Here is a 12616-nt window from a genome sequence, read left to right as displayed (position 1 = left end):
TGGAGAATGAGGAGCCCAGTCAACTACTGTATCATGACAAAACTTTGCATTGCTGTCATAGAAGCATGGGCAATGTGTGGTCTTGCATTGTCCAGCATGAAATAACGATACATCTTTTCATTAGGCGTTAGTTCTTGGAGGAGAGGGGGGGAAAAAACTATCTGAATGTGTTGTTTCGTGGAAATGATTGGTCCAATAATTCATCTTGCACTAATTGCATGCCTAACTCATGAGGATTTTCAAAGCTCCAACATCAATTGTCCTGAGAATTAATGTATCCTGATAAATGTAGCCATGCTTCAAAAGAAAAAAAGCATCAACTTACCCATTGTCCACAGACTGTAACAGCTGGTGTCAATAACAGTATCAAGCAACAGTATCTGAGATCCTCAGTTGATGCACTACCATTATTTTGTGTGGTTTCAGTTTCGGTTTGTGCACAGCGCTGTGAGCTGATGCTCTTGACGCACCAGCCTGAAGTGCCAAATGGTGCAGACATTTTCTCTGACTTCTTTTCAAGGCCTCCCCTGTCTCATCTAATTTATTTTTGGTTAAAGCATTAGGTTCTCTCTTTTGAAATTTCTTCACTAATCTGCATATCATCAAATAATTGGGAACGTAGACATTGGGAAATTTTCGTATTAATTCAAGCCGACATTCCACATGTGATTCTCTTTCTGCATGTGCGACCCGTGGACCCCTCCTGGACATCTTTCGTGAGACGCCCTCTACATCTTGCCCAGAGAACATGTGACAACACACTGACAATTTATATAACTTCTTAAGTATTTTATTATTATTATTATTATTATTATCATCTTGCGTTCGTAGAGTGATTTATACATGCTTAAGTTCATTATCTCTCTCAATCCCTTTCTTAAACACACACACACACACACACACACACACACACACACACACACACACACACACACACACACACAGAGTCTCACTCTTCTCTATGCCACACTAAGTCTGATTGTTGGATATTGTAAATCATTTCTCCTTCTAGTATCATATTTAGGGCTAGTATTACATTTCGGGATGTCAATGTTGTTTTGAAACTGTGCTTGATTGTTGACACAAAGATTGATTAGGGAGCAAGTGTACTGTGAGGTGCTTGTCAGTATGCCCAACTGTTTAAAGAGCTATCTGCAAGAAGTTCTGGAGTGGACAACAAACACTACACTCTTCTGTGCAGCAAACACTTGTTTTCTTCCAAGATCAGTTGTCCCAGAAGACAATGCCATTAGACATTAATGAAAGAAAATAGTAAAAATGATTTTTTTTTTACATCTCCAAGGTCTGATATTATCTGTAATGCAAAAGTTTCTGCAATAGATGATGAGTATAATGTGTGACTTTCATTTCAGATTCTTATCAATACAGGGTGTCCCAGGAGGAAAGGTCAATATTCAGGGACTTGGCAGAAACAACAACTTGTAGCAAAAAATTTTGGTGAGCATTGGCTCTAAAATGCGTACCTGAAGAGTTATGAGCATTTCTTGAGTGTCAGTACTGCAAAACAAATATCTTCTGCTGCAGTCTCTTTGCTACCCATGTTCTACAAGGAGGTAGTATTGACCAAAACAAGAAAAATTTTAAGGAAAAATGGGCTCTAAAATGCATACCTTAAAAGCTATAACCGTTTGTTCGGGAGAAGAGATGTGTCTCACAGTAACGAAGATGAACAAGTGCTAATAACTCTTAAGGTACACATGTAGATGTTTTTCACTTAGAATTATCTTCCCTGTTGTATCCATGAATATTGGCCATTCCTCCAGGGAAACCATATATAAATGTCTAAAAATTTAAACTGTTCTGTTTCATGTATTGATTTACCCTCGTGCATTATTTCTAGCCATGATTATAATACTTGCATTTTCAGCATAGAGAAGTATGGCTGCTTTTTAGATTTATGATAGAAGATTGTTCAGTATAAGACCAGCAGATTTGGACCCAATGTAGAGCCCTGTGGTACTGGTACACCTGTTTTGATTATTCCCCATTCCAGAAGATGCTGTTTCATTATGAACACTCTCTGAATTTCTTAGCACAACATTCTGAATCCTTTCACATAGGTAGGATGGAAAACCAGTTACCAGCAAAGATCTTTAATATCATAAAATTCGAACTTCTGTTGGAGAACACTGTGAACTGCACAGTCAAAAGCTTTTGAAAAGTCACTGAAGATGCCAGTTGCCAATATTTTGACATTAAAAATTTTGTATTATCTGATTTAAAAAATAGCATGTTTTGTGAAGAGATCATTTTGAAATCCAAGTTGAGAATCCATACGTATCATTTTTTTGGGAGATCTGTGTTATGTTTATTTATACATAATTTTTCCAGTACTTTCGATGAGGAGTTAAATAGTGTGACTAGTCAGTAATTACTAGTATCTGTCTTACTACTGTCCTAGTAAATGAGTCTGACAACAGCATACTTGTATTACAGTCTGTCTGGAAATATCCCCTGTGATACTGATGTATAGCATATACAACTGAAAACATATATATCAAGAAAAGATTTTTAGTACTTCATTTGAGATACGAGGGCTATCCACAAAGTACATTACGTTTTGGAATTAAAAATAAATAAAGTATTGGAAATTTTTTTTATTATATACAGATGAAAGCCACACTTAAATACTACTTTTCTACATAGTTGCCATTTAAATTAAGGCACTTATCATAGCGATGGACGAGCTTGGAAATTCCTTCGTCGTAAAATTCGGCCAGCTGCGCCTTCAACCACGTGGTTACCTCTTCTAGAAGCTGTGCGTCGTCATCAAAACGCTGCATAGCCAACCACTTCTTCATTGTTGGGAATAAGTGGAAGTCACGCGGTGCCAGGTCGGGACTGTACGGCGGATGAGGAAACATCTCCCACTTAAAAGATTTGAGAACTTCACGAGTGGCATTTGCCGTGTGGGCCCGGGCGTTGTCGTGAATCAGCAAGACCTTTGAGCCCAACTTTCCCCTGCGCTTGTTTTGTATTGCTCTTCTGAGGTTGTGCAGAGTTTGGCAATACCTTTGAGAGTTTATTGTAGTGCCTCTTTCCAGGAAATCCACAAAAATCACACCTTTTCTGTCCCAAAAGACAGTCATTACGTGGTTGAAGGCGCAGGCGGCCGAATTTTACGACGAAGGAATTTCCAAGCTCGTCCATCGCTACGATAAGTATTTTAATTTAAATGGCAACCATGTAGAAAAGTACTATTCAAGTGTGGCTTTCATCTGTACATAATAAAAAAAATTTCCAATCCTTTATTTATTTTTAATTCCAAAACGTAATGTGCTTTGTGGATAACCCTCGTATTATCAACTCCATAAGATATTTTGGTTAACTGAAGTCTTAATTTCTTTTGCAGAGCATGGAATAATTGTAGTTTGCCTGTGTATATGTAGAATTTCTTGTTGCATGTATTCTATTACTTATCCCATTAGCTGTCTATGCTATGCACATCTGTTTTTGACCTTCATTCACTAGTTTTGTGTTCATCTCTGTATCTCATTTCTGTGTTTCAACATCTCTGTTGAGCTGTTTGATTTTCTGTATCTTCTTCCTCCCCTATTCCCGTTTCTCTATGGCATCAGCATTGTTATATGGATTGTGCCAATGTTAGGACAGTTCGTGGCTAGATGCTCTTTCTAGCACAACCACTACTCCCCGCGACATATGAAAATGGTTATCTAAGAAGGTAATTTTATCTTCTATATTATCTTTCAGAGATAATTCAAGTTTATCCTCTATTTTCACATCAAATATCAGCATATATTTTGTTAATGGCTTCACTTGGGTGGGTGTTGTACACCTCCATAACAAACTATTGACAGGTTTACCAGTCACCTGTGGGGTAAACTGAATTGTGGAGGGGGGCATGAATATTAGCTGTCATTTTTAACTAAGCATTGAATTGAAATTCATTTTCAAAATAGGGCAGCACAGATATTTAAACTGTCACACTTCCCTTAGTTATAAGCACCAAGCCACAATATTCATATTCATTCGGGGGGGGGGGGGGGGGGGGGGGGTGCTGTTTTCGATGTGACAGGTCTGACCATCCCCCACCCCCTTGTGGGTCCAGGGGATTGAATATGCCCAAGGTATTCCTGCGTGTTGTAAGAGGTGACTAAAAGGAGTCTCACATGTTTCAGCCTTTAGATGATGGTCTCCTGTGGGGTTTGACCTCCATTTTTCACAATTTTCCCGAAGAGCAAACCAGTTGGAGAAGGTGCATCGTGTCCATTGTGCATTGAGATCTTTAGCCCACTTTCTCGGCATCGCGTTGCAGTCCTGCCCATTCTTCGTCTCTTGGGCGAGGAGAACTTCCTGGGTGTGTTTTCCACCATGCACTAAGCAGTGTCACTTTCTTTGCCGACGATGACCATGGACTTCTTTACACCTCATATCCTGCGTGGTAGCCAGTCCATTGTAATGGGGCCGCCATGTACCCTGTTGGTTGTAGCCCTCTGAAACACAGGGATCGTTCTGCTGATGCCTAAACTGTTAACTCCCCACGTATGCCAAGGAGTAGATGCTCATCACTCTGGGGCTTCGGGACTCCCGGCAATGGCCATCCTGCCACGTGGCCTTTGCTGTGGCTGGGTGGCACCCGTGGGGAGGGCCTCTGGTTGGAGTGGGTGGCATCAGGGCAGATGACACACCATGAAGCTTAGTACATCATCACTTGCTGGATGTCAAACACCAGCAGTCTAAGCGCTCAAGGGCTCAATTCAATGCACAGAAGTATGACCCCCAATTGCTCCCCTCCGTGGCCCCACCACAGGAGGAATGCCAGGCTAAGGATGCCAGTGAAGCTTATTTGCCCCCCAGCTTTTCCAGAATGCACTCTGGGTCAGTTTTGATAAAAACAGCACCCTGCCCAGTCATGGGCATTACTCGCTTGTGGCTAGTTGGGGGATGTTTCTGTTACCATCACACCTCATAAGAGCTTAAATATGGTCCAGGGTATTGTATTCCACAGGGACCTTCTTTTGCAGTCTGACGACGATGCTCATTTTGTCCGGCTCATCCATCGTGGTCCAAGGGATAATCAGGTTGCACCGGTACCTTCATCTTGGCCTTTGAGGGTGACGCATTACCCAAGAAGGTCGAGGTGATGGTCTACTGCTGTATGTACAAGAATTGATGGGGAATCTTTCGTGTCCATGAAGCCTCAGTTTTTTGTGGAGCATTTGGAGGACAAATTTGGGGAGGTGGAGGGCTTGTCCAGAATGCACTCTGGGTCAGTTTTGATAAAAACAGCACCCTCTGCCCAGTCATGGGCATTACTCGCTTGTGGCTAGTTGGGGGATGTTTCTGTTACCATCACGCCTCATAAGAGCTTAAATATGGACCAGGGTATTGTATTCCACAGGGACCTTCTTTTGCAGTCTGACGACGATGCTCATTTTGTCCGGCTCATCCATCGTGGTCCAAGGGATAATCAGGTTGCACCGGTACCTTCATCTTGGCCTTTGAGGGTGATGCATTACCCAAGAAGGTCGAGGTGATGGTCTACTGCTGTGATGTGAAGCATCAAGCCATATATCTCCCCCCTGATGCGGTCCTTTAAGTGCTGGAAGTTCGGCCATATGTCTTCCCGCTGTAGTTCCAGCCCCCCTGTTGAGATTGTGGACGTCCATTGCATCCCAATAGCCCATGTGCTCCTCCTCCCATCTGTGTCAGCTGCGGAGAACATCATTCACCTTGCCTCACCAGACTGCAGGATTTTACAGAAAGAGAGGAACATCTTCGAATATAAGACTGTGGACCGACTGGCCTACACTGAGGCTAAGAGGAAATTTGAACGCCTACATCCTGTGGCTATGACCTCCTTATACACTACCGCTACGGGAACAGTGTTGCCCCATCAGTTCCTCGAATTCCTGTCACCTCTCAGAATCTGGAGACTACACCTGCCCCCATGATGGTGGGGGGCACTTCCCTCCCTGTTGCTCCCACACCACCTACTTCAACAGCAACACCCCCCCCCCCCCCCTCCCCAAACCATTGGGGATTTCAGTCCCCACTTCTGAGCCAGAGAAGCGGAAGGCTTCTGCTAGTGGGAAAGATGACACCCACCAGTGGCTGAAGAGCCCAAAAGCAGCTGGTTGTAGGGCTTCATGCACATCCTCAGTCCTGGAGAGTGATTCAGTAAATTCCTCCCAGCCAGGGAAACCCAAGGAACAGCACAAGAAATTGAAAAAGAAGACCCCCAAGAACAAGGACTTGCGGTGCCACCCGCACCACTGCTACCTACAAGGTTTGCATCTGAGGATGGGGTGGAGATTCTGGTGTCCGCTGAGGACCTGGATCTCGCCAGACCCTCAGACACCATGGATATGGACTACTCAGGCAAAACGTCGGTGGCAGCAGGTGACCCTGAACCGTAAACTGTTTTTTTTTGCTGATCTACGGCACCTGTTAAGCTTTACACCTGCTTTCTGCATTGCCCTCCAGGAAACCTGGTTCCTGGTAATGCGGACCCCTGCCCTCCGCGGCTATAAGGGATAGTACAGGAATAGAAGTGACTATAATAGAGTGTCAGGGGAAGTTTGCGTTTATGTCCTAAACTCAGTCTGTAGTGAAACTGTGCACCTTCAAACCCCTCTTGAAGCTGTGGCTGTCAGAATACGGACAATGCAGGAAATAACTGTCTGCAATGTGTATCTTCCTCCAGATGGTTGAGTACCCCTGAATGTATTAGCTGCACTGACTGATCAACTCCCTAAACCTTTCCTACTTATGGGCGATTTTAATGCCCATAACCCCATGTGGCATGACACCGTGCTTACTGGCAGAGGCAGAGATGTTGAAATTTACTGTCTCAGTTCAACCTCTGCCTCTTAAATACTGGGGCCGCCACATGTTTCAGTGTGGCTTGAGATAGTTACTCGACCATTGATTTATCAATTTGCAGCCCAGGACTTCTCCCATCTATCCACTGGAGAGTGCATGACAACCTGTGTGGTAGTGACCACTTCCCTATCTTTCTGTCACTGCCCCAGCATCAGGCTCACAGGCTCACGGATGCATGCCCAGATGGGCTTTAAACAAAATGGACTGGGAAACTTTCACCTCTGATGTCACCATTGACTCTTCCCCACATTGTAATATCTATGTGATGGTTGAGCAGGTGACTACCACAATTGTTTCTGCAGCAGAAAATGTGATCCCTTGCTCTTTAGGGTGCCCCCGGCGAAAGACAGTCCCTAGGTGATCGCTGGGAGTCACTGAGGCAATTACAGAGCATTGGCGAGCTCTACAGCGACATAAGTGGCACCCTTCCCTAGAGCATCTGATAGCCTTTAAGCAGCTCTGTGCCCTTGTACACCAGCTTATCAAACGACAGAAACAGTAGTGTTGGGAGAGGTACTTACCAACCATTGGGTGCTATACGTCACCTTCTCAAGTCTGGATGGAGATCAGATGTCTTTCTGGATACCAGACCCCAACAGGTTTCCCTGGCGTTACCATCAATGGGGTGCTATTTACCAATGCAAATGTGATTGCTGGAGCACTTTGTGAGCACAATGCTCGAGCCTCTGCGTCGGAGAACTATTCCCCAACCTTCCACACCCTCAAATGGTGGATGGAAAGGAAAGTCCTCTCATTCACTACACGCCACAGTGCACCCTATAATGCCCCATTTGCTAAGTGGGAGCTCCTCAGCACACTTGCACATTGTGCCGACACAGCTCTTGGGCCCGACCTGATCCACAGTCAGATGATTAAACATCTCTTGTTCGACTACAAGCTCCATCTCCTAATCATCTTCAACCGGATCTGGTGTGATGGCGTCTTTCCATCACAATAGCGGGAGAGCACAATCGTTCCTGTGCTCAAAACCCGGTAAAAACCCGCTTGATGTGGATAACTATTGGTCCATCAGCCTCACCAACATTCTTTGTAAGCTGCTGGAACGTATAATGTGTCAGCGGTTGGATTGAGTCCTGAAGTCACGTGGCCTACTGGCCCCATGTCAGGGTGGCTTCTGCCAGGGGCACTCTACCACTGTTAATCTTGTGTTCCTTGAGTGTGCCATCTGAATAGCCTTTTCCAGATGCCAACACCTTGTTGCCGTCTTTATTGATCTACGCAAAGCGTATGACACCACCTAGCAACATCATATCCTTGCCACATTATACGGGTGGAGTCTCCGAGGCCTGCTCCCTGTTTTTATCCAGAATTTCCTGTTGCTTCATACTTTCCGTATCCAAGTTGGTGCCTCCCATAGTTCCTTCCATATCCAGGAGAATGAGGTCCCGCAGGGCTCCATATTGAGTGTATCTCGATTTTTAGTGACCATTAATGGTCTAGCAACAGCTGTAGGGCCGTCTGTCCCGCCTTCTCTGTATGCAGACGACTTCTGCATTTAATACTGCTCCACCAGTACTGGTGTTGCTGAGCGGCGACTACAGGGAGCCATCCGCAAGGCGCAGTCTTGGGCTCTAACCCACATTTCCAATTTTGAGCCACAAAGTCATGTGTTATGCACTTCTGTCTGCATTGTACTGTTCATTCGGAACCAGAATTTTACCTTAATGATGATCCACTCACCGTAGTGGAGACATACCGATTCTTAGGATTGGTTTTCGACACCTGATTGACTTGGCTTCCTCACCTCTGTCAGCTTACGCGGATGTGCTGGCATCACCTCAATGCCCTCTGCTGCCTGAGCAACACCAACAGAGCCCTTGTTCAGTCCTGCCTTGGCTGTGGGAGTGTGGTTTATTTTTCGGCGGCACCCTCAGCGTTGCGTTTACTTAACCCAGTGCACTACTGCGGCATTCGCCATAGCGACAGGAGCTTTTAGGGCGAGTCTGGTGACCACTTGAGGTTCATTCACGAACACTTCAATGGTGTACACCTATGCCGCAGCTTCGATTGGACCTTTCACATGGCTGTAAGGACTCAGTTAACCCTGCGACTCTCCGCTGTCAATTCCTCTTGATCCTCGACATGTACCAGGGCCATGAAGTGGTTTACACCGATGGCTTAATGGCTGATGGTCACGTTGGCTTTGCCTATGTTCATGGAGGACATATAGAACAGCACTCCTTACCAGATGGCTGCAGTGTTTTCACTGCAGAGTTGGCGGCCATATCTAGTGCTCTTGAGCACATTTACCCATGCCCAGGTGAGTCATTTCTCCTGTGTACTGACTCCTTTAGCAGCCTACAAGTTATCGACCAGTGTTACCTTCGTCATCCTTTGGTAGCGTCCATCCACTAGTCCATTATGCCCTGGAACGGTCCAGTCATTCACTTGTGTTTGTGTGGACCCCAGGTCACTTCGGAATCCCAGACAATGAACCTGCCAACAGGCTGGCCAAACAGGCTATGCAGGGAAACCGCTTCTGGAGATGGGCATCTCTGAACCGACCAGCGTTCTGACTTAACGCCGTAGAGTTTTTGGCTTTGGGAGACAGAATGGCGTAACAGTACACACAACAAACTGCATATCATTAAGGAGACTGTAAACGTGTGGAAGACTTCCATGCGGGCCTCTCACAGGGAATCAGTTGTCCTCTGCTGGTTTCGCATTGGCCACACTTGGGCGACCCACGGTTACCTCCTGTGCGGTGAAGACCCGCCTGAGTGTCGGTGTGGCGCCCAGTTGACAGTGGCCCATATTCTGGTGCACTGTCACACTTTGACTGCCCAGCGACGAAATCTTGGGTAACCGCACTTGTTGCCACTAATTTTATCTGACAACGCCTCATCGGCTAATTTAGTTTTATGTTTTATTCTTGAGGGTGGGTTTTATCACTTGATCTAAGTTTTAGCACATGTCCTTTGTCCCTCTGTGTCCTCCACCCTAGTGCTTCTTGAGTGGAGGTTTTAATATGTTACAGAGTGGCTGGCTTCTCCTTTCTTATTCTCATGGTCAGCCAGCCATGGTAATCTGCTTTGTTGTTTTAATCTCTTCATTCCATTTGTTGCATTTCTGTTGTTTTCTTGTCGCCTTTTGTCCATTTACATGTTTATTTCCCCTCATCATTCTTGTGATTTTTCCTTTCATTCTGTTCTGAGTTGTCAGTCTCGGTTGTTTTATTCCCACACTTGTGGCTTGTTTTATTCAGAGCATGGGACTGATCACCTCATAGTTTGGTCCCATTCTCCCTCTTTTAATCCAACCAACCAACCAACCCCTTCCCATATTAGTGTAATGTGCGTATTAGTGTTATTTTGATGTCCAAGTCATGTGAGGAGCATACCTAAATTTTAGTTTTCCTTGATGTTAAAGTATTGTTATTAATTGGTTGCTAACTGCTTTAGCCAAAACAATATTTTCTCCATCTATGTTAAGATTATTGAAGTTCAGCAAACTATTCACTGTATCTTGAAGCAGCAGCTCAAATTTGCTCTGTTAAAATAGGTGTGTGAGAAGAAAGAAAATGGAGCGACAGTAACAGGAGGTCATAAATACAGAGTGATTTTGATTGATGATGAAGATACTGAAGAACCAATAATCAATAAAAAATTAGTTCAACGTGGGCTTGCTCAACTTAGTGAAAGTGAGAAGCACTTGTTTGATAGTTGTGTACTTACAAAGCAGCAGTCATCTAGCGTGGAGAGTAGAAAAAAAGCTAAAAATAAAGGACTAAATAAAGATCATGGTACTGATATAAACAGCCAGTATGATGCTGCTGCTGCTTCTGATGATGATGATGATGATGATAATGATAATTTGGATAAGTTGATAAATAAGCCAGGTGATGTACTGGTAGGACTTCAAAACAATCAGCTAGTACCATACGGTGCAAAAATTCAGGATGACATGAAGACACCATTATTTGATTTTAATGAATTTGAAATGGATGATGAGGATTTCTACGCCTTCATGGATTGTCTACTGAAGGTTAGTGAACCAGCATTTTATATTTTTATGAAAATATTAAATTTTGAAACAGTTTTTAGAAAAATGAAATTAAACTAGAACTTAATTTTTCAATCAAAGTTATTATATGTGTATTTTTGTCATATTTCTGTTAGTCATTTCTCATAACAAAATACAGGTCTACCACATTGCAAAAATGTTGTATTGTTTGACCTGTTTCTGGCTGGGCTGTAAGACAGTAGTGTGACTTTTTGATTTAATTGAGCTATAGTCCATTGTCCACAACTGATCTATACTTCAAGTAAAATAACTTTGTGATTTGACATGTCAGTGAGTCTGGTGACAAAGATCAGTCACCGTCTAGTGGGTCGCTACCCCCCCCCCCCCCCCCCCCCCCCCACTCCTCCCTCCCCCCTCCTAAGCCCTATATGCTCACTGCGTAGCCTGTTTTTCGGGATTCTCTGCATGACTGCTTACCAGGAAACTTTCTGCTCACCACTGCAACTATCAATCACAAAGTTATGTTATTTGAGGTGTAATATCTTATCACATGTTCAACAATGTTCATATACTACAAACTGTGGAAATCCTCCAGTTATCAAGTTCCGTATGGCATATTGTCATTCATGACATTGCAGTTGAAGTGTACATTTCCATGACTTCTTAGTTAATCAAGGCCTTTAACCACTGCATGTGGCTTATCCTTCCATTGACATTGTAATTAACTGATTCAATGATTCAAACAAGAAAGAAATTTCCTTGTAGATGAAAGTAATTACGGGTGTCCAGCAGTAGCCATTATTTAATAAAATGTGTCTCATGGTCTCAGAATTATTGGAAACTACACACATGGCACCTTCCTCCTTCAATTCCGTGGGTTCGGGGGGGGGGGGGGGGGGGGGGGGCACTGCCATTCATAAACATAGTGAAAAGTTCTCCTACTAGATGAGGTTAATATAGATCTCCACAAAACAACGGTACAGATCGGATGGTGTCAATGTATTGGTGAATATAGTGTTGTGTTTCTCTGCTTTAAAAGAATAAAGAATGTCAGTGAAGTTTTGTTTCTTATGTAAAAGATCAGCAACGGAGTGTCACCAAATGCTTCCAAGAGACTTCCCAGGAGAACTCTATGTGCTGCACACAAGTTTTTGACTGCTTTTGATGCTTTCAACATGGTGAGATGAGTGTTGAAGACCAATCTCATTCGGAACCCTTGCAACATAATGAAACTAGGAAAGCACTGAGAAAAATCTACCAACAATTCAACCAGGATCATCGTTTCATGATCCTCCAAATTTCAGCAGAGGCAAGCATGCCAGCAGATTTTGAGTGAGGATTTGCACTTGGGACATATTGCTGCTAAATTTGTTCTGCGCCTTCTCACACAGGGCCAAAAACTGATGTGCATGAATGTGTTCCAGGACTTGAAAATGGAGTCTGAAAGTAATCCAGACTTTTTGAACAAATTCATTACAGGTGATGAGAGTTTTTACTACGGGTAAACCAAGAAAGCATCAAGCCTGGGGAGGACTCCCAACCGAGAAAAGCAAAGCAAGTGAGGTTGAATGTGAAGATGATGACCATTGTCTTTTTGGAATTGGTAATTTGTACCCCCTGACCAGATTGCTATCCAGCAGTATTATTTTGGAGTTTTAAGACATCTGCGAGAAGGTGTGTGGAGGAAATGCTCAGACTATGGCAGTCAGGTGACTGGTTGATTCATCACAACAATGCTCCTGCATACACGGCCTTAGGAGTGACC

General features: G+C 43.9%; 1 protein-coding gene across 1 annotated transcript in view; it reads left to right on the top strand.

Annotated features, from left to right (window-relative positions):
* The window catches only part of LOC124776894 (putative ATP-dependent RNA helicase TDRD12), a 451178-nt gene that overhangs the window by 379106 nt on the left and 59456 nt on the right, over nt 1-12616 (top strand). Inside the window, exon 24 of the mRNA XM_047252081.1 lies at nt 10390-10872. Coding sequence (XP_047108037.1) covers nt 10390-10872 — 483 coding nt within the window. The remainder of the gene's footprint in view (nt 1-10389; nt 10873-12616) is intronic.

Source organism: Schistocerca piceifrons, chromosome 2 (assembly GCF_021461385.2).
Source record: "Schistocerca piceifrons isolate TAMUIC-IGC-003096 chromosome 2, iqSchPice1.1, whole genome shotgun sequence".
NCBI lineage: Eukaryota > Metazoa > Arthropoda > Insecta > Orthoptera > Acrididae > Schistocerca > Schistocerca piceifrons.
The sequence above is the reverse complement of the archived record's forward strand: the minus strand, read 5'-3'. Positions and strand labels throughout refer to the sequence as shown.